The sequence below is a fragment of the Dermacentor andersoni genome, chromosome 6 (assembly GCF_023375885.2).
Source record: "Dermacentor andersoni chromosome 6, qqDerAnde1_hic_scaffold, whole genome shotgun sequence".
NCBI classification, from domain to species: domain Eukaryota; kingdom Metazoa; phylum Arthropoda; class Arachnida; order Ixodida; family Ixodidae; genus Dermacentor; species Dermacentor andersoni.
Genome location: NC_092819.1, coordinates 185,821,335 through 185,848,616, shown reverse-complemented (window position 1 = coordinate 185,848,616; position 27,282 = coordinate 185,821,335). Strand labels below are relative to the sequence as shown.

The following is a 27,282-nucleotide window of genomic DNA, read 5'->3' as shown; positions in this document are numbered from 1 at the left end:
AAGTATCAAAAGTGGACAAACTTGATATTTGGATTTACAGCTTACGTAAATTTGTTATAATGTTTACAATGGTTTTGCACTAGTCCTATACACATATTAGTGGCATATTTCAAAACATGCATTTTGTCTGCTTTAGAGGTATTATTAGGTGCAGTTTACAAAATTGTGATACCACTTTTCAATGCTGAATTACAGACCTGTAAACTTAATATTATCATTTTCAAATTTTGCAACTTTCAAAAATTTTATTTAAAGAATCAACAGCCTAAATAAAATATCTGCTTCTTACAATCACTAGACTAACCTTTTCTTTCAAATGTAGGAAATCAAATTCAGTGCAGTCATTGCCAAAAGAAACAATTTGCCCATTCCCATGTACAGTCAAATTTCGTCACTGTGAACCCTCATTAACGAATTTCTCAAATTTACGAATATTTCGAAAATCCCCACCAGATTGCCTATATTTTCAATGTGAAAATATTTCAGAACTATGAATTTCAATACAGTGCATATTTCATAATAACGCACGTAGTTCATTTTCCCCTTTATAACCGAGGAACATCAGTAGTACGAATTCAGCTAAAAGTAACAGCGCCGAAGCTCTCGCGTGAAGCAGAAACTACGAGTTTCGTAGCTATCATCATCATCGCCATGTCACAGTAGCTATCATCATCACCATGTCGGGTGCCAACTGCTTTCCCACAAACTTCACCAAGAACTCCACAACAAAGGTTTGGTGATGTTCACGCGATATCCAATGATGAATGCAGCTAGTGACGGCGCCAAGAAGAAGCGAAAGCAGTTTTCACTGCAGGACAAATTGGACGTATTGCGGAAAAACGACGCAGGGAGAAAAGAAATCTACGTGTGCAGACAGCGTGGCACTGCCCCATCGACCGTTGCGACCATTTTGAAAGACTGAAACAATACTGTCAAGCTTCACCGGGAATCGCAACTCACTCCTACGAGGAAATGCTGCGACGGGGAAATTTCAAAATGTGGACCAAGCTGTTCTCACGTGGTTCAAAGATGCCAGACTGCAAAACGTTCCTGTGTCTGGGTCTAAGGCTCCAAAGAAAAGCCCGCGAATTCGCCTATGCACTTGTGGGTTCAACGCCAGTGCGGGTTGGCTTTTTCGTTTCCGCCAAAGGAATGAAATAACTTGGCACGTAGTCTCGGGAGAGGAGAAGGCTGCTGACAAAGAAGGCATGGATTCCTGCCGCAATGATCATTTTCTAAAGGTGGCTGAATCATACTCAGAAGACGATATTTTCAATGCGGATGAGACTGCATCTTTTTATCAGCTCCTGCCAGACCGGACGATGCACTTCAAAGGGCAGCCATGCAAAAGATGGAAGAAGCCGCATCTTTGCGTGACAGTCCTGCTATGCTGCAATTCAACAGGCACGAAGAAAATTAAACCGCTCGTCATCAGCAAATATGCACAGCCTCACTGCAGAAAAAACGTCCTGTCATTACGGTACAACTACCACGCCAACAAGCGAGCTTGTATGACCAGAGAACTCTTTTCCGGGTGGTTCATCAAACTCGATGGCCAAATGAGGAGGGATGACTGAAGAATTCTACAGGTTACAACTGCTCTGCTCACATTGTGAATGTTTGCTTGAAGCACGTTTGCTTGCAGTTTCTGCTGCCAAACAACATGTCTTTGCTGCAAACCCTAGACAAGGGCACTATAAAGAGTGTGAAAGCAGAATTTCATAAGCACCTTGTGCAGCGGTTGATTATCAACCTCCACCTGAAGCAGCCGACTGCAATCAATATTCGTCAGGCAGCGGAAATGCTCACAGGAGCTTGGTAGAACTTGAAGGCGTCCACCATTAGCAACTGCTGGCGAAAAGCAAGGCTTGTCAAAATGCCTGTGCAGCTTGAAGATGACCTGGAGGTGACCAACAACAACCCAGGAGACTTGTGGACTGAGATTGCGGAACTGCTGCCCGCTGTCTCTTCCTTCGATGACTATGTGGAGAGCAATAGTACAGCATTAACGGCTGCGGACCTGACAACCGAAGAGATTGTTAACTGCATTCACGACGTCTCCAGTGACGACGACCTGAAGGAAGACAACTGTGGGTCACTGAACACAGAAGATGAAATTGTGTCGAACATTGATGTTTTAGTGCACATGAACAAAGTTCACACTCTCATTGCTCGGTGCAATGACGTACCCGATGAGGTATTGCGCAAAGTAGATTTGGTCGTGCGTGCTGCATGTGCCAGAAGAAAATCACTGATTTCTTCAAATAAAGCAGCTCTGAAGTGAGTGAAACATCTTTCTTTGAGAATATGCTTGTCTGCACATGCGTCTACTGCCAAGGTACGTAATTTTCATTCCTAGGTTTGTCCACTGGCTTATAACCACAAGTTTTTCGTTACAACGATAGTTCAAAATAACAAACGATTTTCAGCGGTCCCACGTGATTCATTATATCGATATTTGACTGTATTTCAATAGGAGCACGAGAGCTTCCTGTCTGAACTACATAGCAGCTACCACAAGAACTATCACTATCAGACAACCCACCTGTTACGTGGACTTTGTAGGCCAAGTGGTACACAGGATCTCCCTCTATTGTGGCAGCTACTACGTAGGCCACATGGGAAGGTGCTTATACGACTGTCTGCATGAGCACAATAAAAACGTGTGCAGTGGTTTTGAGCCACTGAATATAATTGAATTTGTTGAATTTTACCTCTACGTGCATCATTGTATACAGCATATATCGCCACTTCCGGGGGTTGTCTAAGGTGAGGCCCGCCCTCCTGGTGACATACAGGCCATTTTACACTGTCACAAGTGCGATTGCACCCTCATTTTTCAACTAACCAATGTTATCAGCAAACATCATGAAAAATGCTCATGCAAGATTACTGGTGCTGCCCAGACGGCGCATTGAGGCAGACCATCTGCTAGCAAACCCTCAATCAATTTATCACAGAAAGAACTGTCATGTTTTGGGGAGTGCAGGCACACGGAATAGGTGATAGCAAGTCATGTTTTTATTGCTCTTTAACTTGTGCTGCTCTTCTTGCGTATTTGATATGCCGTGCACCTAGGCGATAAGGCTTCACAGCTAGGCATGCGCCATGGCAGCAGTGCAAGTGTTATCACACTTTGGTTGTGCTGCATTCGAACTGCACCGGCATTCGAACTGGCGCAGGCTTTTATTCTTGTAATATAGAACCAGGCAGTTCAACTGCCGCTGTTAAGTTGAAGGTTAAATAAAGCCATACCATTTTCGCTCCACGGTTGAGCTGCCCTTCCATCAAACACAGCATAGACTGGCAACAAGAATGGCATGCTGCCAACAAGGAACAAGGTCCTGTTTGACAGCAACAGAATTCACGTGCTGACGGATTATGCATAGACAGTTGAGAAGCAGCCCGATGGGACAGTATGGTGAAGGCGACCACAAGACTGCAGCTAGGGCAAGTAGAACATTTCAAACATTCTATGAGCGAATGAACTAGCTACGAAGAGCGCATGTGGGTATATCTTCAAGCCAATAATGTTCCAGAGGAGCGGAAGGTGGATGCGTCCATCAGCATATTGGGTCCACAGACGTATTCGCTCAAGTCACGTGCTACTCCAGATAAACCGTCCTCGAAGTCACTCGAAACCTTCTGCAAACTGCTTCATAAACATTTGGCCCCTGAACAATCAGTCATAGGCGAGCGAGCAGTTTCATCGCCGAGGGCAGAAGGAACATGAAATGATACCACAGTATCATTTCATGTTCAGAGTTATGGCAGAGTTATGGGCATTGGCGCAAACATGCGAGTTTGGTGCATTTCTTGACGAGTTGCTTCGAGACAGATTTGTGTACGGTTTACTTAGAGTCAACATTCAAAGACACTTGTTTTCGGAAGACAAGAATCTAATGTTTCAACAAGCTATTGACCACGCAACAGCATTGCAAACTGCGCTCGCTAAGGCTGCAGTTGCCCATTCGAAGACTAAAAGCGAGTTTGGGGTGCATCAGCTGCCTACCAGGGGAACAATGAAATGCTTCCGCTGTAATTCTGCTCACACTGCCAATGCGTGTCTGCATGTCAATGCAACTTGTTTTTTCTGCAACAACAAAGGGCACATTCAGAAGGCCTGCCTAATGCGGCAAAGATAATTGCAGCTGAAGCGGAAGTGAACACTACAGAATGTTCGGGTGTTACAACCGTTAGAACCACCTCTCCAAAGTGTTGCTACCAAAAAGGTAGAGACAGAAGACCCCATCATGCTCAGCTTAACCATCGAAGGTGTTCCTGTGCAAATGAAGCTTGACATAGGAGCCGCCGTTTCAGTAATGTCACTGGGTCAGTTTCGCTCACTTTTTCTAACAGTACCTCTGAAGGAAACTAAGCTGACGCTCAGGATGTATACGAGCGAACCTGTGAAACCATGCTGTATTTCTTTTCTTAGAGTAGAGCACAACGACCAGTGCCAGTGCTTGTCACTGTACGTGCTTTCTCAGAGCAGCCCAGAGCTGTTCGGGCGGAACTGGCTTCAGCACGTGTGCATTGGCTGGAGGCAAGTTTGTGGCCTGCAACAGCTACAGTGTGAGCCATCACTAAGCGTTGAATGATTGCCCAAGCTAAAATCCTTGCTTGACTGCTACGAGCACCTCTTCGAGAATGAGCTAGGCACTATTCGAGATGAGAAGGCAACTCTTGTTTTCAAAGATGGGAAGACACCAAAATTTTTCAAAGCTCAAATCATTCAGTTTTCTCTAAAAAGTCCTGTTGGGCAAGAGTTGTCTAGACAACAGATGGGCATATTGACACCAGTAACGAGTAGCGAGTACTGCACTCCGGTAGTGCCAGTTTTGAAGCGGGACGGGTGAGCAGGAGAATGTGGCGATTACAAGCTGACATTGAATCCCATACTAGATGTAGAACATTACCCGTCACCCAAACCTGATGAGCTGCTTGCAGCCCTCGTTGGCAGACAGCAATTTTCTAAAATTGATTTTAACAGGGCGTACCAGCAAGTAGAAATGGATCAAGAGCCAAAACAGTACCTGACGCTTAACATTCACCAAGGGCCTTTACGCCGTAAATCGTCTACCCTTTGGAATCGCTTCGGCACCTGCAATATTCCAAAAAATAATGGATAATGTCTTGAAGGGTCTCAGCTTTGTGTTTTGCTATAGTGACGATAACCTGGTTACAGGTCGCTTAAAGGAAGAACACTTGCAGAACCTTGACGCAGTTCTGAAAAAACTGTCAGAATGTAGAATTCGCATCAAGCCATTGAAGTGCTAATTCTTTCGTGACAAGCTAGCTTATTTGGGCCATGTTATCGACAGACATGGCATCCACACAACAAGCGAAAAGCTGGCTGCGATAACCAATGCATCGTTGCCAACCGATAAGCACCAACTTCCATCGCTGCTGGGCCTGATCAACTACTACGCAAAGTTCGTTCCAAACTTATCCACAGTTCTTTTCCCCTTAAACAAGCTCCTGCAGAAAGACATCACCTGGGGTTGGAACACAGCTTGCAATCGCACCTTTCAACAGAACAAGCAGCTGCTTTCACCAGCCCCAGTCTTGGCCCACAATGATCTGGGCTTGCCCTTGCAATCATCTTGTGATGCATCCGCCTATGGGATATGTGCAGCATTGTTGCAAATTTTTTTCGACGGTCAGATAAGGCTAGTAGCATATGCCTCACGCACCTTGAGTCGTGCTGAAAAAAGTTATAGTCAATTAGAAAAAGTAGCCTTGGCACTTGTGTTTGGCGTTAGAAAATTCCATTACTACATGTATGCAAGGCATTTTGTTTCGCTCACAGACCACACGCCTCTGGCTACAAGTTTTGGTTCCAAAACAGGCATACCAGCAATTACAGCCGCCAGACTACAATGATGGGAAGCTGGTTTGTCCGCCTGTTCTTTTTCATTAAAGTTCCGGCCTTCTGCAGAGAACGCTGACGCAGGCTGCTTGTCTAGGCTTCCAATAAATCAGCCGATGGTCGAAGAGCAAGCAGGAAGAATCTTATTACGACCTACGCTTTGACATGATGCCAATCAACAGCAATGATAGTGCTCGTGAAACTTCACATGATGCCACTTTGCGTACAGTTACCCATCATATTCTAGCAGGCTGGCCACATAGTGTCCCAGATGAGATCAAACCATTCTTTCATAGACTGGAACTGTCCATACATCGAGGATGCATTATGCTAAGAATGCATGTACTTGTTACCAAAAAATTTCGCATGTTCCTTTTGGACAAGTTGCGCAAAGGTGTTGTGTGCACCAAATAACTAGCAAGGAGCTACGTTTGGTGGCCTACAATTGACACTGATATAGAGAAGTTCACCACATCTTTTACTGCTTGCGTGTCTAATCGCAATTTGCCACTTAAAGCCCCTTTGCATCCTAGGGCATGGCCTACGGGCCCTTGGCAACAGTTGCATGCTGATTTTGCTGACCTGATAAATGGGGTGACATACAGGAGGTATTCAGAGACCTGGATTGGGAAGAATTGGGGATAAAAGTTAATGGAGAATAATTTAGTAAGTTGCGATTCGCTGATGATATTGCCTTGCTTAGTAACTCAGGGGACCAATTGCAATGCATGCTCACTGACCTGTAGAGGCAAAGCAGAAGAGTGGGTCTAAAAATTAATCTGCAGAAAACTAAAGTAATGTTTAACAGTCTCGGAAGAGAACAGCAATTTACAATAGGCAGCGAGACACTGGAAGTGGTAAGGGAATACCTCTACTTAGGACAGGTAGTGACTGGGGATCCGGATCATGAGACAGAAATAATCAGAAGAATAAGAATGGGCTGGGGTGCGTTTGGCAGGCATTCTCAGATCATGAACAGCAGGTTGCCATTATCCCTCAAGAGAAAAGTATATACTAGCTGTGTCTTACCAGTACTCACCAACGGGGCAGAAACCTGGAGGCTTACGAAAAGAGTTCTACTCAAATTGAGGACGACGCAACGAGCTATGGAAAGAAGAATGGTAGGTGTAACGTTAAGGGATAAGAAAAGAGCAGATTGGGTGCGGGAACAAACGCGAGTTAATGACATCTTAGTTGAAATCAAAAAAAAGAAATGGGCATGGACAGGACATGTAATGAGGAGGGAAGATAACCGATGGTCATTAAGGGTTACGGACTGGGTCCCAAGGGAAGGGAAGCGTAGCAGGGGCCGGCAGAAAGTTAGGTGGGCGGATGAGATTAAGAAGTTTGCAGGGACGGCATGGCCACAATTAGTACATGACCGGGGTTGTTGGAGAAGTATGGGAGAGGCCTTGCCCTGCAGTGGGCGTAACCAGGCTGATGATGATGATGACCTCATGGCAGTTGATGCACATTCCAAATGGCCAGAAGTGTTTCCAATGCAGACAACCACCACTGAAACAACCATTTCATGCCTACATGAACTGTTTTGCAGATTCGAAATCCTTGAGACTAGTGTCAGACAACGGCACTCAGTTCACTTCTCCAGATTTGCAGGAGTAGCTGCAATGAGTAGGAACCAAACATGTGCGAACAGCTCCCAGCACCATCCCATCAGCAATGGTCTGGCAGAGCGTTTCGTCCAGATGCTGAAGGGCGCACTTTGGAACTTCAGACGAACCACATAGCTCACATACTTCCTCTTGTCATACAGCAACACTCTGCAAGCGTCTACAGCAGAGGCACCCTCTCCTTTGCTGTTGGGGAGGCACCTCAGGACTAGGCTGGACCTCGTCAGGCCCTGCGTTGAGGAGCAGGTTGCCTACCAACAGTTTCAAGGCACCAGTCGCCACAAGAGGGTGAGTATGCTCAGCAAAGGATATCTCGTGCGTCCACAATTTTTGCTGCGGACCAAGGTGGTTCAGTGCTACCGTTCTCACCTGCACCGGTCCAGTGTCGTATCAGGTTAGTGCAGTGTCCCCTCGAGGTGTGTATGAATTTGTGTGTCACAGCAACTACATCGTATGTGCTCCAGACTGTGACAACACGGTGATCACAGCCACCGACTTACACAATGAAGACTACGTCGTAGCTGTGTAAGATTTGGCGGTCGTAGTTGTAGGGAGGACCTTGACTCTTCGTGGGACTTAGGCGAGCAGGATTTATTTACATGTTATTTACATTAAAACATGTGACAGATTTACACAGTCTAGCGTGAATCCCAAATGGAGCCCGCAAGACGAAGCATACAGCAAACGAGCACACAGCTCACGAGTATGACGACGAGCACAGAGCACGACGACGAGCACACTCTAGCAGCTGACAACAGCTGCTTATAAACACTCGGTCCCCCCCGCTCGATCCCAAGGTGAGGGAAACGTTCGTCCAGTCATCGTAAACAAGCCGCCTCTCTTTGGGACGGCTTACACACACACACTTCCGCACAGGTTCACGGTCCGGAGCCGATGTCAGACAGACTTCGTAGAACTTGGGGCTTACTTCATGAAAGGCGCCTTTTATTTCCCGAGCTGACCCCCGCAGTGTGGCCACCGGTTGTCCCTTGTCCGGCGCCTCTAAATTCCAGAGCTGCCGTAGTCCGCAGTTCTCTGAAGTAAATTCATGGTGGGTTAGCGCTGTCGTCCTCGCTAATTCTCCGAAGGGCGCCTGCACCGCGGGTCGAACGAAGCACGTGCAGCGGGCTGAAATAGCTTTGCAGAGCAGTACCCCTGCAGGCCGATCCTAACAGCTGGCACAAGCGCTAGCAGCAGCACCGAGTATGCGGAATAGCCATTGACAACCAGGAATGCCACCAAACAAGGTTGCCGCTACCCACTATGTCAGCGCAGACCTCCCGACCGTACCGCGTGTAATGCTTCAACGGGACAATAAACAAATGTGGAGGAGATGATATGTCGGGTGTCTAGGCAATAAAGCTTCACAGCTAGACATGCACCGTGGTAGTGGTGCAAGCATTATCACCTTTTGGTTTTGCTCAAGAAGTGGTGGCATTCAAGCTGGCATGGGCTTTCATTCCTGTAACATAGAACTGGGCAGTTCGCCTGCCGCTATTACATTGACAGCTAAATAAAGCCGTATTGTTTTCACTCCACCGTTGCGCTGCCCTTCCGTCAGACATGACAGTATTCTCTCATTGTTTGTTTTCATTCCGCAATGTACATACCGTATTTACCCGAATGTAACGAGACCCCAATTGTAACGTGAGGGTCGACTTTGCGAGGGTGAATCCGAGAAAAAAAAGAACATGATTGTAACGCAAGGGTCGATTTTGCGAACGCGCAAGATCAAAGACGCAAAAATGTGAATGTAACGAGAGAAACCAAAACTTTAGAACACAAATGTAATGCAGGAAACAAACTATAGGAAAAGTCGAGAGCAGCTCTATTGAAGTACCTGAAAACTATGCCTAATCTTCATCCCCGCCACTGATGTCGGTGTTGTCATCACAGCTGGACTCCTCTTTGTCACTAGTTGTTTCCCACAGCAGATCGTCCTCACTTCCATCGAGGGCACTTGAAATAGAACATTTCTTAAATGCGTGGTAGACTGTTTCATGGGACAGTCCGTACCAAACAGCTGAAACCCACTGGGCAACAGTAGATTCACTCGAGCGTGTCAGTCTCCCTGCAGGTGTTGAGGTAGACCCACATTCAATCCAGTCCCAATACAGCTGCCGCAAGTGATCCTTGAATGGCTTTTTCAAGCAAACATCTAAGGACTGAAGAATGGACGTCATTCCATCCGGTCGTCATCATCATCATCATCAGCCTGGTTACGCCTACTGCAGGGCAAAGGCCTCTCCCATACTTCTCCAACTACCCCGGTCATGTACTAATTGTGGCCACGTTGTCCCTGCAAACTTTGTAATCTCATCCACCCACCTAACTTTCTGCCACCTCCTGCTACGCTTCCCTTCCATTGGAATCCATTCCGTAACTCTTGATGACCATCGGTTATCTTCCCTCCTCATTACGTGTCCTGCCCATGCCCATTTCTTTTTCTTGATTTCAACTAAGATATCATTAACTCGCGTTTGTTCCCTCACCCAATCTGCTCTTTTCTTATCCCTAACGTTACACCTATCACTCTTCTTTCCATAGCTCATTGCGTCGTCCTCAATTTAAGTAGAACCCTTTTCGTAAGCCTCCAGGTTTCTGCCCCGTACGTGAGTACTGGTAAGACACAGCTGTTATAAACTTTTCCCTTGAGGGATAATGGCAACCTGCTGTTCATGATCTGAGAATGCCTGCCAAACGCACCCCAGCCCATTCTTATTCTTCTGATTATTTCTGTCTGATGATCCGGATCCCCAGTCACTACCTGTCCTAAGTAGATGTATTCCCTTACCACTTCCAGTGCCTCACTACCTATCGTAAACTGATATTCTCTTCCGAGACTGCACTTTACTTTACTTACTTTAGTTTTCTGCAGATTAATTTTTAGACTCGTCCTTCGGCTTTGCCTCTCCAGGTCAGTGAGCATGCATTGCAGTTGGTCCCCTGAGGTACTAAGCAAGGCAATATCATCAGCGAATCGCAAGTTACTAAGGTATTCTCCATTAACACTTATCCCCAATTCTTCCTAATCCAGGTCTCTGAATACCTCCTGTAAACACGCTGTGAATAGCATTGGAGAGATCGTATCTCCCTGCCTGACGCCTTTCTTTATTGGGATTTTGTTGCTTTCTTTATGAAGGACTACGGTGGCTGTGGAGCCGCTATAGACATCTTTCAGTATTTTTACATACGGCTCGTCTACACCCTGATTCCGCAATGCCTCCATGACTGCTGAGGTTTCGACTGAATCAAACGCTTTCTCGTAATCAATGAAAGCTATATATAAAGGTTGGTTATATTCCGCACATTTTTCTATCAACTGATTGATAGTGTGAATATGGTCTATTGTTGAGTAGCCATTATGGAATCCTGCCTGGTCCTTTGGTTGACTGATGTCTAAGGTGTTCCTGTTTCTATTTGCAATTACCTTAGTAAGTACTTTGTAGGCAACCTGGTATAACCCAGTATAACAACCAAATGCATTCGGTCACACTGCAGCTTTTCTTTCATGCCGGGTGTGAGGTGACCTCGAAAAGAATCCAGCACCACTATTGATTCTGGATGCAGCAATGCACCTGGCCTTCGATCCCAAACGCTGGAAGTCCAACCTATGACGAGTTCCGAGTCCATTCAGCCTTTTTCGTGGCAGCGTACGACAACATTGTTCGGAAATGTTTCTTTCGGGATAGTCTTCCGGCGAAAAATTATGAAGAGAGGTGGCTTGCGACCATCAGCCAAACATGCGAACTTAACTGTTATCCGATTATTTTCGTTTCTAGTGCTTCTACAGTCGAACCCGGCTATATCGAACTCGCAATAATACGCCTATCAGTTCGATATAGAGCATAATTCGATATAAGCTTGCTGAATAATTGGATGTCATAAACGCACATACCATTTATAAAATCACTTTATTGATGAAACTAGCCTAGTTGCGCATGAAATAGTCCTGCATTTCTTTCTGCTTGGGCAATTTCGCTGCCTGCGACGCACACACTTCTCCACATTGTCTAAGGAGTCGGGAGCAGCTGAGGCCGCAACCTTCCGCATTCGTGCAGAAGCACCGGACTAGCGTGAGCGCACCAATGACTTCGGAGGATGTAGGCAAAGGACCGTCATTGCTTTCCTCATTGTGCCCACTTTCACTTGTGCTCGGTACGATGTCAGCAATGTAGTCTTCGTTTTCGGGCTCTCTCGTGGTGGCGACACCATCATTTGCACTCACAAACTCGTCCACTGTTGATTCGTCAACAGCTTCCGGAAATTCTGACAGCTCGCTCCAAGTTTCGGCAACACCGGCAACGGCTGCGTCGCATTCATCAGAATTTACAGTCATCACCGAGTACATACGCAGAAGCCGGCACGGCTGAAGCAATTTCGGATGAACCACTCGTACACGGCCATGCGTACGTGTCGGGCGCCACGGGCACCGGGGCGAGAGTTTGACTGCTTTAGCCCTAATTTCCCCCTTATTCTTCAAGATCGTCCTGAAAGTGTTCCTCGGAATCATCCACGCTGCGGGGACACATCCGACTTCTCACCGCGTTTGACCCGATTTATGATTTTGAGCTTCACGACAAAATGCAAATTCTGCCACTTCATCACGGCAACACTGCGGGAGAAGGCCCACAAGGAACACACACAATGGACCAGAAAAGCACCGAGACAACTCGCACTCGCGCCATTTTGCACGACGAGGGCACAAGAGCCTCTGATTGGCTGTCTGAGCAAGTGCTGCGGGCGGGCCAGGATCATTTCTTGCAGGGGGGTGTCGACGGCTCGTCCGAAGCAGCGCGGTCACGGTAGGGAGAGCGGTTGGATGAAGCCGTGCCATCGGGTTTCCCCGCAACCGCGAGGGAAAGCCAACTTCTAGGGGCACTTTTCCACTGCTCGACGTTCGATATATCGGGAGTCGCTGCTATTTTTGTTCAATGTAAACGTAATTTTTGCTATATATACTCATTGTAACTATACCGTGCCCAGAAATTGTTCGATATATAGAATAATTCGATGTAAACGGGTTCGATATAGTCGGGTTAGACTGTAATCCGAACTTCGTGTTCACCAGACTTGTGCACTGTCCTAACCCTTGGCATATCAAGGTATACAGGGGTTTGGTCTGCATTCCCAATGTGTCCAAGTGGCATGTTGGTAGAGCGGCGGAGATCAATGACATACCGCTGAAATGCGACAAGTTTCGACTCGAAGTCCTCGTGTAGTTTCTGACAAATCGAGGTAGTGCATCGAAGGGAAAAACTGGCCCTTCGCATGAACTTCTATATCCAGCTGCGTAATGCCTCGAATTGGTTCGGCGCCAAACCCGCGCCTTGTGCAAGTTCACGTGCTTTGCACTGAAGCATTTTAATGCTCCCACCGAGAAGCCGGGAGCATTGTTAACCAACGTAGTCTGCAAGACGACGCTCCAAATCCGGGAAGCGGCTTTTCTTGGGCCCACGGAAACCTTTTTTATGACTGTTGCAATTGAACAACTCCTGGCGATTCATTGATGTCCAGGCTTCTTGCGGCCACTCAGTTACCAACTTTTTCGGGGAGTAGAGTGGCGTTGCGTTTGAAGCCAGTGGTATACTGAGTGCGAGAGCACGCCATTTTGGATGTAGGCACATTAAGCAGGCAAGAACCGACCAACGTGTCGAAGCGCTGAACAGACAATGCAGCTATGCACTGCCTGAGGAGTCGGTGGCGTAGGTCACATGGTACTATCGTGGAAACAAGTGCCCAGGACGCGCCGCCAGTGGCCCAAACATATCGCTACGTCACTAGAATCACCTAGTGGTGAGAAAAAGGCGCATCCATTTCGCGTGCCAAGGGGTGCTCGTAGTAGAAATGCGCTTGTCAGCGCGTTTGGTCCCTCCAAGGTGACTTGTCGCTGGCGTGCTCTCGTTGGTGTGGTTTGCTTTGCCTTTTTTGCGTTATCACCCCATTGGCGACTCGCCCTGGCCGTGGTTCGCATATTGGCTGACCACTGAATTTGGAGCGCACGACTTTGAAGGAGCAGGTCAATCGACACGCACGTAAATGCGGCACATTAAGCGAGCTTGATAATGCGTGTTTGGTGCCTTTCTTAGCATTATTATACCTAGTATTCGAATGTAACGCGGGGGGTGACTTTTCACTTCTATTTTTGGTAAAAATACTCGCATTCATTCGGGTAAATACGGTATATCCTTCATCTGCAATAATGATCCCTAGTTGAAAGTTAGTGCTTGTCCTTCTCTATTCTTCGGTTTTGTTCATGCTGAAATGTGATGCAAAACAAGCCCAACCTTTGGTGTTGCTAAGGTACGACTGCAATGCCCCCTCTACGTAATTCTTGTAGGCAACTCTATGGATCATGCATACTGGCTCACCACGAGTTGCCCTCAGTGCTCGATGCCTGCTGCCGCCTCCTGTGGCGAGCCATGCGACGCTGCTCGATTCGACGTCGCACTGCCGTGTTCCTCTCACGCAGGCTCCCTGCTTCCAGGCTTGCAATGGCGAGCCTCTGCACCGGAACATCACAGAGCACTGTAAGAAGCAGAGCAAGGCCTTATGCACCAGCAAAGTAGGCGCTACCTGCAACCCAAGGTGTTCCCATCCTGCTTTGCACCAGGAGAACACAATGTCACCTATGACAATCTCAATCCACAGTGCATAACACTGGCCATGCCTGAAAGAGAAATATTTACATCCATCCAACCTGTAGCACCAAGCTATAAAAGAAGCCCGAACAGGTTCCTCAGAAAGAAAGGTTCGCAATTAAAGAAAAATTCATCCCAGCCTGGGAATAGCTCGGATGAGCTCCTGGCTAGCTCGGATGGTAGAGCGACTGCCCCAGAAAGCTGGTCCCGAGTTCAGGTCTCTGCCCAGAGCTAACTTTTCTTCAACTGTGAAGCTTTCACTCTGAGAACCCTGTCCAAGTTTTCTTTCCAGCTTCATGCTACAGGTCGGGTGGATGCCCATTTTCCCCTTTCAACCTTGAAGGCATCGAGTCTATCACTTATCAGGGACGACGGCACTTCATTTCCGTGTGCCACAGCCAAAGATGCTGACATACTGTGAAGCCGATACCTAGAGCTGTGACCGCTCACTTTGCCACAGTGCGCGTGCACTGTTCTTTCGTGCGAAGTGCGGTTGAGAGCGCTGCAATACAATAGCACAGCCATGTGGCTTTATTTCATATTTTGCGGGCTTTCTTTAAACGCCGACAAAAATCCCCATGCAGCATGTACGTTGCCACAAAAAATTGGATTGGTCATTTCCGAATCCCCTCTACAATGCAACGAAATACACTTGGTTCTAAGGTGAATACTAAATATTTTGCACAATTCACCTCAGTTAATTGACTAATTAAGCAGAATATAAAGAATACTCTAAGGAGTGCCACATGATGGCAAAGCATATGATGTTGGTTTCATTCAGATGTGGCTAACCACTTTTTAAAATCCTTGGTTTAAGTTATGTGAAACACCCTGTATGTAAGCCAATGCACTTCACTTGTAGATCCCATTTTGACGACCGATGAGTGTGTTCACCGCTATCATTGTGCAGAACGTTACTTGTTTAGTTGGGCACAGATTCGCCCAAAAATAGTTTCATCACATGCGTGGTTCTTCACCGTCATGGTAACATGACAATATTGAGTGGCCAAGCCTTTGGTACTTAAGTTTTAAAGCAGCACTCCAATGCAATTAGGCATTTTTAGGTTACTTCATGCACTTTCCGGGGGCTGGCAGGACATTTTTTACTTATCTCTTGCTTCATATGAAGGTTCTGTGTCTTGAAAACCTTGAAAAAAAAAAAGATAGAGGCAAGCCTCAGAGCACCCTAAATAATTTGCTGTAACTGACTTTCTCCAAACCAGTTTTCTTTGCGTTTCCCAGGAGGTGTATATGTCGCGACACAGAAGGCGACCACATGATGAAGGTCAACGTGCATACTACCACCTCCCTGCAGATGCTTTGCTTTTCAATCTTTGGGCAAATGTATTGGCTGTCACAAATTCCCCTTTTCATGGATTCTGTGCTTCAAAGTGCACAAGATTGGAGTGCTAGGAGAATGATCCCTCATTCTAACTAGATAAGACAATTGCACGTGGCAGTTCTACAAGCTACAGATACTATTATTTGACTCAATAGGGGAAATAAACATGAAGATATGTCAACAACATTGCTACACGCAACCACCCATTCCATGCTTCTCTCTCTTTTCATTAAAAAGTGTCAAGTGTTCTTGGTCTTAACTTCAATCTAGCCACATGGTAAATGGAAAATTATTAGAACAGTTTAGAGGTACATTAAAGAAATATATTTTTTGATCTGTACCGTCGCGTGTTGAGATTTTCCATTTTATTTCTTGAGCATTGCCTGTAGCTGTAAAGATTGTCAATCTTATATAGCACGTTTCATGTACAACCTTGAACATTTTTACAATAGACCGGAATCTGGAGCGCCTTTGGGTGGCAGCAATATTAGACAGGGGCTGCAAAAACTAGTGAACCAGTGTGAAGGATGCCACTCAGCCCGGTATCCTTCCCACACAAAGCTGCTGCATGGGCTATGACGACAGATGGTGACGGGGGTTGAGGTTATCTGCACTTGATCCAGATGCAGATTCGAGAGCAGTTGATTCTAGTCCATACAGTGATGACTGTTTATATCAGATTCTACATTGTACATATGATTTCCATTATTTTGACCTTGATGGGACCAACCAAATTGATCTAACTAACTAACTAAGCATAAAAAGTGCCAAAGCAAACGACTGAATCATTTGCCATTTGCCTGATTCTACCATGCCCGCAAATGGAATGCATGTGCACTATTTACGAATCCAAACTAGAAAACCAGAAAAGACATCATAGCAATTAAACATAATTTAAATCTTATGTCCACCCACATTTCTAGCAAAAAAAAATGTAGCATGCCGCCAAATCTGGCAATAAAAGAAATCTAATCAGCTAACTTTATTTTTGCAGAATGCAAATTTAAAATAATTGTTCATCAAAATGTATTGTTGGGCATGTTGGTTCATTATAGTGGCAAACAGTGCCAGAGAACATGAGGGACAAGAAAAGCAGATGGGGACGATCATAAGGTTCACTGAAAACTGAAGGTTTATTCCTTGAATGTGCAGAATCAATACCGGTTGTTTAAGAATGGACTGTAGATATGCGCAAGTACAAAGAGAAGGATAAAGAAAAAGCCTACTGCACATGCATAACAGATCCTGAAAGAAAGTCGACATTTTTCTCTGACAGCATAACAGAGGGCATGCCGACACAAGGTTCACCCAGCCATTTAATACGAAGTATTCCTTGCAAACTTCAAGTGTTTTGAGTGTACCTATCTGGACTCCTACGTCGTGAGGCCGTCATGGCCATTTCTTCAACTGGGCATATACCAGAATAGGCGGGGGGGGGGGGGGGGAGGCATGACATGCATGCATACATAAAATGAACGACATGTTATGACATCAATGCCACGACATATTTTCATGGCATGCATGTCATGACCTAAACAGTATGAATTACATGAATGACATGCCAACCCAATTGACTAAATTGTCTAACTTGGGCCGATGACTATATGCTTGTCTTTGTGATGCTGTGATGGTCATTGCATTCTCATTCCAGCTTCATAATCCAGCTCTCACCTCTGATTCTTGCGTGCTACCTGCACTTGAGCCAGATAGCATGTGGAGATCCCGGCATCTTGGCAGCGGAATACTGGGTGGTAATTAGATTTGTTCAAATGGCAATTGAAAAGGGAGTTCCACATGAGCATTGATTTCCAAACACTGGACAGCAATGCACTGCCTCCTCGTTTCTCCCGAAGCTTGTACCAGACTTTCAAGGTCCTTCTCGTCTTACCCAACTGCTTAATCAAGGCCTGCTGCACCAAAGTTCACTACGGCAGCGTTGTCGTGGCTCGGCCAAGGCAAGCAGTGCACCACATCTGGCTGGCTAAAAAAGACATGAGCTGTGCTACAGTATCGTCATCAAGTCGTCCATCTGTGTTCACCAAATAATACCACGTACTGCAGTCCGTGCCCATCTAGTTTCTGCATTTCTTATCCACCTCACACCTCGATGCCACTCATTCACGTGAACCCGATCGGTGGTCGAAATCATGCAATTGTTGTTGCCATCGTCGTCGTCTTGCTGCTGTCATCACACACATGCACTTTTGCATTAGTTCTGGTTCACTGTTCTCTCATCACACACACAATTACTGGTTTTACGCAAACACATTGGTCAACCCGATAACTGTTGCAACTTCACGTGTGTTTTCGAAGTGCACACACCTTTTATCGCCTCATCTCGCGATCCTTCAGAGTTCGGACTATCACTACTAACGCATACTACTTCCTATCTTCCTGCCACTCGGCTAGTTATAAAGAGGCTCTATACCTTTGAATAAATGTTCATTTTGTTCTACTGACTACGCTGATGCTTCACTGGTCTGGCGTTACTGCGAGCACGCCATGGCTATGCAACAGTGGCGATGAAGATGGACATTGCCCATGCAGTGAAAGTCGACACTGAACCGGAACCCACGCAAAACCGAGAAACCAAGGCCATCATGGCTCACCACCTTCCAGACTTCGAAGGCAAAGATAAGTGGAAGCCGTACCTTATTAAAGTAGAAGCATACTTCGAAGCGGATGTGATTGAAGACTCGACTAAGAAAAGAGCGTTGCTGGTTGCCACGTTAAATATGCATACGATCCAAGTGCTAGCAGGCAACGTGGTAGTGACATATAAAGAACACAGTAGCAATACTGTGAGAGACGAGTAACTTTTATTGGGCGAACCTGCGCCACAAAAACAGGCTACACTTAGAGAATGGCGTTGGAGATCTTCAAAGTTGGAGATCACACAGTTGGAGATCTTCAAAGTCAGATCAGTGGGTCAAGCGCGTCGGCTTTTACACATCAGTCGTCGAATGTTCCAGACTAATCGCTGGGACCCACGTGTTTTCCCCAAAGTTCTACACCATTCACATCATGCGGTGAAATCAGATAACACAAGGTTTGGTAAAAACAGACAGCAGATAGAACCATCAATAACTTTCGAGAAACTTCCGATACATGCAGGCGCGTCCTGGACTGTGCGATAACATTTGTTAGGCAGTGAAATGTGGTCACCCGATAGAGATATACAAGTACACGTGTCAAAAAAAAAAAGCATCAACCCAATGCTGTCAACAAGCGAGAGTAATAAACAAAAACACCCCTAGCAGAGAAACAACAAAATAAGGATGTTCGTCAGCGTGAGCAAAAGGGCTTAAGACGCACCACGTGGACCACTTCAGATCGTGCGGGGTGCCACTGAGAATGCAAAATGTCGTCCGGCACAACCTCATAGTCCAGTGCACCAACACGTAGGATGACCTTGTAGCGTCCGAAATAGCATCACAATAGTTTATCACTGAGTCCTCGTCGGCGTATCGGGGTCCAAATCCAAATACGGTCGGGGGGCTGGTACTCGCATAGCGTCGTCGGAGGTTGTAGTGTCGGCTGTCGTTACGCTGCTGGTTCTTGATCCGTAGGCGGGCGAGCTGTCGGGCTTCTTCGACGCTCTGGAGATAGGTGGCAACATGAAGATTCTCTTCATTGGTGACATGCAGCAGCATGGCATTGAGAGTCATCGTCAGGTTCCTGCTGTACACCAGCTTGAACTGCATGATCTGTGTTGTTTCTTGCACCGCCGTGTTGTAAGCGAAGGTTACGTACGGCAGGACGGCATCCCAGGTCTTGTGTTCGATGTCGACGTACATTGCTAGCATGTCGGCAAGGGTCTTATTCAGGCACTTCGCAAGACTATTCGTCTGTGGGTGGTAGGCAGTTGTCCTCCTGTGCCTTGTCTGACAGTACTGCAGAATGGCTTGGGTGAGCACCGCTGTAAAGACCGTTCCTCTCGTTGGTGGTGAGGACTTCTGGGGCGCCATGTCGCAGCAGGATGTTTTCGACAAAGAATTTCGCCACTTCGGCTGTGCTTTTTTTCGGCAGTGCTTTAGTTTCAGCGAAGCGGGTGAGGCAGTCCGTTGCCACGACTATCCACTTATTTCCGGTTGTTGACGTCGGAAAGGGTCCCAACAAGTCCATCCCGATCTGCTGACTTCAGATCGATGATTGCACCATGTTGGTTCAGGAAGTACATGCCGAGAATGACGTCTCGTGAACACTGTTGGAGGATAACGAAGGTGGCAGGGTAAGTCCAGTCTTAAACAGTAATTTTTGCCATGCAGATTCCAGTGGGCGAAATGAGATGTCCTCCAGCGGTCCAAATTTGAGGGCCTTCTCATGCAGTCTTAACTTTCTTCAACAGGGTGGCGATGTGTCCACTCATTACGGAGTAATCGGCCCCTGTGTCCACTATGGCAGTGACTGCGTGGCCATCACGAAGCATGTCGAAGCATGTTTTGCGTTACAGCTAGGTGTTGGCGTCGGACCACGGCTGCATCGCGTTGACCAGTGGCTGGTATGTGGCATCGTCAGGCCGTCTTTCGTCGGCGTATTCTTTACTTCCAGACTTCGTCGGGACAGCGGCGTGTCATTGTTATGTCGTAGAGATGTTCTCTTCGGCGGCGGCGGAGGATCTTTGTCAGTTCGATGAACAGCAACCGCACCTCCATCGGTTGCTGCTTTTAGTTTTCCGGATATGGGCTCACAGACCGGCCCCGGGCTGGGCCAGTGCATGGTCGGCGCTGCGGCGACAGGTAATGGCCTGGTGACAGCGAATGGGACAGTCATTGAGGGCTCCACTTAGTGACAGCAAGGTAGTCGGCAATATCGTGAGGTCGTTCGCCAATCTGTGGTCGAGGTGTGTCAACGGTGAACCCTCGCAGTCCCATCTCCCAGTATGGGCACCGTCGGTACACGTGTCCCGCTTCTCCGCAGTGGTAGCAGAGCGGGCAGTGGTCAGGAGCGTGCCAGACATCTGTCTTCCTCGGGTAGCTGCACTGGGCGACGGGTGGGCGTGCTGGTGGCGGCGGCAGTGGATGACGAAATTGCAGCATTACAAGGCCCTGGCGGGGTTGCGTAGGGGGACTTTGATGGCATGCGACGGCAGCGTAGGTCATCGCTTCTGACTGGGGCTGCAGTAGTTGAGGTTGCACCTCAGGAACTCCAAGCAATTGCTCAACCTCATCTTTCACGATGTTGGCGATCGAGGCCACTTGAGGCTGCGATGAAGGCAAGACTTTGCGCAGTTTCTCGCGCACAGTGGCCCTGATAGTTCCGCGCAGGTCGTCAGTGACCAGTGATTGAACTCCGGCGTAGTTTGTTGAGTTGGTGCGGCGGTCGAATTGCCGCTTCCGCATTTCCAGTGTCTTCTCGATGCTCGTGGCCTCGTGAAGAAACTCGTCGGTGGTCTTCGGTGGGCTTCTTACCATTCTGGCGAAAAGTTCCTCTTTCACACCACGCATGAGTAGGCGGACTTTCTTCTCTTCAGACATTTCCGTGTCGGCGTGGTGGAACAGATGGGTCATTTCCTCCACGAAGGTTGCGATAGTCTCATTTTTCAGCTGCGCTCTGGTTTCTAGTAGAGCTTGGGCTCGCTCTTTTCATATGACGTTTGTAAATGTTCGCAGGAAGCCGCTTTGGAACAGCTCCCACATCGTTAAGGTGGCTTCTCGATTCTCGAACCATGTCCTGGTGGCGTCTTCCAATGCGTAATAGACATGTCGCAGTTTGTCGTCGCTGTCCCAGCTGTTAAATGTAGCGACCCTCTCATACGTCTCCAGCCAGCTTTCCGGGTCCTCGAATGTGGAACCGCAGAACGTCGGTAGCTCTCTGGGCTGCTGCAGAACTATTGGCGATGCTGTGGCTGCCATTAAGGCTGTCTTGGCCACGATATTCTTGGTCGTCTCTGGTAGAAGTCCATGTTCCGGGGGCAGCTGCTTTAGCCGGCGGCTTGCTCGATGTTCCGGGACGACGTTGGTGTTGTCTTCGCGGTCTGGGTTTGGATCACGGCTTGTCGGGGCCGTCCAGTACATGAACGTAAAGCACCTCAACCAGAAGTCACGTGGTAGTGACGTACAAAGAACACAGTAGCAATACTGTGAGAGACGAAGCTAGCTTTTATTGGGCGAACCTGTGCCCTCAAAAACAGGCTACACTTAGAGAATGGCGACAACGGCGAACACAGTCTGCGATCGTCAAAGTCTGATCAGCGGGTTAAGCGCGTAGGCTTTTATACATCAGTCATCGAATGTTGCAGACTAATCGCTGGGACCCGCGTATCTTCCACAAAATTCTACACCATTCGCGTCACGCGATGAAATCAGATAACACAAGGTTCAGTAAAAAACAGACAGTGGATAGAACCATCGATAACTTTTGAGAAACTTCCAATACATGCAGGCGCGTCCTGCGCTGTGCGATAACATTTGTTAGGCGGTGAAACGTGGTTTCCCGATAGAGATATACAAGTACACGTGTCAATACGCATACAATCCAAGTGCTGGCAGGGAAGGTGGCTCCGCGCAAGCCAAATGCGTTGATGTATGACGAAGTCGTCAAAGTTTTGAGTGAGCACTACAGTCCCAAGAGACACGAAATCACCGAAAGCTACAAGTTCTTCAGTCGTTGTCAAGTGGAGGGCGAGCTGATTAATGAATTCCTGGCAGACATTTGCCGAATAGCTGACAACCCCAATTTTGGCAGTGCTTTGCACGCTATGAGATCGCACGCTGAGATCACATTGTGTGAGGTATACAGTCAGGTGCCCTGCAGAAGCAGCTACTGGCAAAGCAGGAATTAACGCTACAAGACGCTGAAGCAATGTCCCTTGCAGCTGAGGTATTGGTATGAGGTACTGAGGATGAGGTATTGCAGATAGTGATGTAAAACACATGATCAAACTGGCAACGACATCCGTGTTAAAAATACAGGTGCATCAGAAGGAAACTCTGCTAGATGAGAGGAGGGCTGTCGCACGTCAAGAATGCGCTAGGTGCAGTAGTAACGCTCGCTGTTACCAATGTGGACGACATGGTCACCTTGCAAGGAAATGTCGAAGCTGCGGGGCTCAAGAACAAAACACAGCAAGGATGGGGCAAACTAACACCCTTTTGGGCATGGAAGCCTCAGCAGAAGAGGAACACGAATCTGCCCACACTAGGACTTTGGTATCACAACGAAAAAGCTGTCTGAAACTGCCGATCTGCCGAACATTTCCTTGATGCAGTGTGCAGCTGAGCATGGAAGTCGATACTGGGTCGCCTATTTGTGTCATCCCGCGTCAACTGTACGATAAGCACCGCGAGCAATGGCTGAAACTGAAACCGTCCAGCCTGAATTTATCCTGCTACACAGGACGCCTTCCAGTACTCAGGGAGCTTGCACTCCAGGTTTGTCCGAAAGGGGCGACAGTGGAGTGTGCGCTGACCGTGTTGGACTGTGCGATACCAGGCCTCTGCGGTCACGATTTAATTCAGCAGCTGAACAGCGCAGGTGCTCTGGTGGTTCGTTTTGTAGAGGACTCAGCGTAAACAAAAGAAGAAAGCGAAAAGAAACAGCATATTCAATGACTACCATGACATGTTCTCCAAGAACTGGGGCTAATCAAGGGTCCTCCAGCAAGCCTGCACATGAAGGAAGGTGCCGTACCCAAGTTCTGTAAGGCCAGACCCATTCCATACATGCTACACGAGCGTCACTTGAACTAGACCGTTTAGTTTCTCTGGGCGTGCTGTCGCCGGCGGCACACTCTGAACGGGCACCGGCGACAGCACGCCCAAAGTCGTAGTGCTTAAAAAAGGCGGTGCAGTAAGAACCTGCAGCGATTTCAAGGCCACAGTAAATCCAGCGTGTCCAACTGAGCAATACCCATTGCCAATCATTGAGGATATGTTTGCCCAACTACACAATGGGGACTGTTTCAGCACTCTGGATTTACGGGATGCATACAATCAAGTGGCACTAGACAATAATGTGAAGAAAGTTTGCATCATTAATATGCCAAAAGGACTATTTTTCTACAACAGACATCCTTTTGGGATAGTCTCTGCGCCCGTGATATTCCAAAGAAAAAATGGATGAGGTATTGGCTGGCCTTCCAGGAACAGAGGCTTCTCCTGACAATGTACTCATTTCCAAAAGAGCGACTGACAGCAGTGAAAGGCTGAAAAACGTCTTAGAGTGCTTCCGAGAGCATGGTGTAAAGCTAAGCTTCAATAAGTGCAACTTGTGCAGCCCAGCAGTAACTTATCTAGGGCATCGTATCGATCGTGATGGGCTTCATCTGTCAGAGAAAAACCTTGACGCTATCATGCAGGCACGGAGCCCTTGTAATGTCAGCGAGCTATGTTCATTTTTGGGTATGATTACTTTTTACGCGAGGTTTCTGCCGAACACATCCACCACACTTGCTCCACTGTATTAACTGCTTGAAAAGAATGCACGTTGGCAATGGAAATAGTCTCAAGAGCTCACATTTGATCTTGCCAAGCAAAACCTTAAAACAACCAAAGTACTCATTCATTACGACCCTTTGAAGGAATTTAAACTTGAATGTGATGCGTCTCCGTACGGTGTGGGAGCTGTCATGTTTCACACGACCAGTAACGTTCGCAGGCCCATCAGTTTCCGCTCGCAAACATTAATGCAGGCAGAGCGCAACTATTCACAGCTCGAGCGAGAGGCACTGGCACTGGTATTCGGCGTCACGAAATTCTGTGACTACCTTCTAGGTCGGGAATTTACCTTGGTGGCTGACCACCAGCCATTGCTAGGCCTGCTGAGATCAGACAAGCAGACGCCCACAATGGCCGCCGCACGGATACAACGTTGGGCGCTCCACCTGAGGGCCTACCGATACCGGCTACAGTGCACACCAGGACAGATGCTGAACGCTGACGCCCTGAGACGACTTGCACAATGATCTCCGGAATCTGACGACAACGGTTAGCTGCCTGATTATGTACTGTCGCTAAACCACCTGAACAATGGCGCCATAACAATGCGTGAGCTTAAGGCATTAACGTCTTCTGACCCTGTCCTGGTCGAGGTCAAACGGTACATACAGTACTACATGGGTGGCTCAGAAACACAATTGGAATGGCCCAGGCCGTACTGCCGTTTTTTTACCGTAAGCTCAAACTATCCGTAGCCCATGAACTGGTGTACTGGGGTAATAGGGTCATAATACCCACCGAAGCTACAGAGCAAGTGCTGCATTGTCTACATGAAATGCACCAGGGTTCACCGGCAATTACATCTGACACACGTTCTTCATTCTGGTGGCCAGGCCTCTACAGAAATATTGAACAGGTATCTGCTCAGTGCCAGAACTGTGTGCAAAATCTGCAGATGCCAACTACAGCCCGCGACGTTAACTGGCCTGAAAGAAGCGAAAGATGGTCCCATATTCACATTGACTACGCGGGTCCAATCTGCGGGAAAATGATACTCGTAGTAGTCGACGCACACACCAAATGGTGCAGAGGTGCAGCGGTGGCATAGAGGTATCCGCCTCGCGTGCAAGAGCAGCGCAATTTTCCACCGGATAAAAAAAAAGAAATCCATGTGTAGATAAAATTGCATAAACAGGCCTGGAGTGCGGCCTGATCCCGGTGACCAGAACCGGTAATGCAATCCCTCACCAGAGCAGGATTGGCCACCCTGGTGCAGTACTTGGCGACAACCTCCTATATGAATACAACAATCAAACCGCGGCCCTCAGTCCCCAGCAGCTGCAAAGCAACTGACCACAGCGGCGGTCAGACCTGCGACGCAGCAGAGGGTGCTAAGAATCCCTGATTCCGGACAGGCCGCCTTTGGAATCTGAACCTGGCAATGTTTAACGCTAGAATGTTATCCAGTGAGGCGAGTCTAGCAGTGCTATTGGAGGAATTAGAGGGCAGTAATTTTTTTTTATTATTATTTATGGTACCCTCAAGGCCCGAAGGCATTACAGAGGGGAGTGGGAAAACGGGAAGTATAACAATAAAGTACGGAAAATAAACAATGCAGTGTGTTAGTAATTACTAATTACTAATGTAATATCTTGCCCAACATTTGTAACTACGACAGACAATGTAAACAAAGTAGCATCTTGATAATTCCTGTTATTGCAATGTTAACCAGGGTCGTCCTTAGTCGCTTGTGTGTATGGCAAGTAAATAACATGTTAATAATTCCTAATTATACAATGTTAGCTAAAGCCTTACGAAACAGTTTGTTGTCGACAATAGATACTATTTCCCAGTAATGGATATAACAGGGCTCAGTGAAGTTAGGAGGACAAAAGAAGCATGCACAGTGCTAAAAAGCGGGCACGTCCTGTGCTACCAGTGCTCGGTGCTTAGCGGAGAGACGAGAACTAGGAGTCGGATTCCTGATTAATAAGGATACAGCTGATAACATACAGGAATTCTATAGCATTAACGAGAGGGTGGCAGGTCTTGTTGTGAAACTTAATAAGAGGTACAAATTGAAGGTCGTACAGGTCTACACCCCTACATCTAGTCATGATGACCAGGAAGTCGAAAGCTTCTATGAGGGCGTGGAGTCGGCGATGGGTAAAGTAAAAACAATATACACTATACTGATGGGCGACTTCAATGCCAGGATAGGCAAGAAGCAGGTTGGAGACAAGTCAGTGGGGGAACATGGCATAGGCTCTAGGAATAGCAGGGGAGAGTTATTAGTAGAATTTGCCGAACAAAATAATAAGCGGATAATGAATAACTTCTTCTGCAAGCCACAGTGGACATGGAGGAGCCCGAATGGCAAGACTAGGAGTGAAATAGACCTTATTCTCTTCACTAACCCTGGCATCATGCAGGATGTGGACATGCTCGGCAAGGTGCACTGCAGTGAACATAGGATGGTAAGAACTCGAATTAGCCTAGACCTGAGGAGAGAACGGAAGAAACTGGTACATAAGAAGCCGATCAATGAGTTAGCGGTAAGAGAGAAAATAGAGGAATCCCGGATCAAGCTACAAAACAGGTATTCGGCTTTAACTCAGGAAGAGGACCTTAGTGTTGAAGATATGAATGACCATCTTATGGGCATCATTAAGGAGTGTGAAATAGAAGTAGGTGGTAGCTCTGTTAGACAGGATGCTAGTAAGCTATCGCAGGAGACGAAAGATCTGATCAAGAAACGCCAATGTATGAAAGCCTCTAGCCCTACAGCTAGAATAGAACTGGCAGAACTTTCCAAGTTAATCAACAAGCATAAGACAGCTGACGTAAGGAAGTATAATATGGATAGAATTAAACATGCTCTCAGGAACGGAGGAAGCCTAAAAGCAGTGAAGAAGAAACTAGGAATAGGCAAGCATCAGATGTATGCGTTAAGAGACAAAGCCGGCAATATCATTACTAATATGGATGAGATAGTTCAAGTGGCTGAGGAGTTCTATAGAGATTTATACTGTACCAGTAGCACCCACAACGATAATGTGAGAGAGAATAGTCTAGAGGAATTTGAAATCCTACAAGTAATGCCGGAAGAAGAAAACGCCTTGGGAGCTATGCAAAGGGGGAAGGCAGCTGGGGAGGATCAGGTGACAGCAGATTTGTTGAAGGATGGTGAGCAGATTGTTCTAGAAAAACTGGCCACCCTATATACCAATGCCTCATGACTAAGAGCGTACCAGAATCTTAGAAGAAGACTAACATAATCCTAATCCATAAGAAAGGGGACGCCAAAGACTTGAAAAATTATAGACCGATCAGCTTACTGCCCATTGCCTGCAAATTATTTACTGAGGTAATCTCAAATAGAATCAGGAACACCTTAGACTGCTGTCAACCAAAGGAC

General features: G+C 47.1%; 1 protein-coding gene across 4 annotated transcripts in view; it reads right to left on the bottom strand.

Moving 5' to 3' along the window:
• Window positions 1–27,282, bottom strand: part of LOC126524007 (protein FAM204A-like) — an 89,425-nt gene that overhangs the window by 41,355 nt on the left and 20,788 nt on the right. For 2 of the 4 annotated variants that reach the window (XM_055067023.2, XM_050172392.3), the window contains exon 2: window positions 13,875–14,008. In XM_055067023.2, coding sequence (XP_054922998.1) covers window positions 13,875–14,008 — 134 coding nt within the window. Of the gene's footprint in view, window positions 1–13,874; window positions 14,032–23,043; window positions 23,159–27,282 lie in introns of those variants that run through there. The other 2 variants (XM_072288908.1, XM_072288909.1) reach the window with 2 other exon arrangements.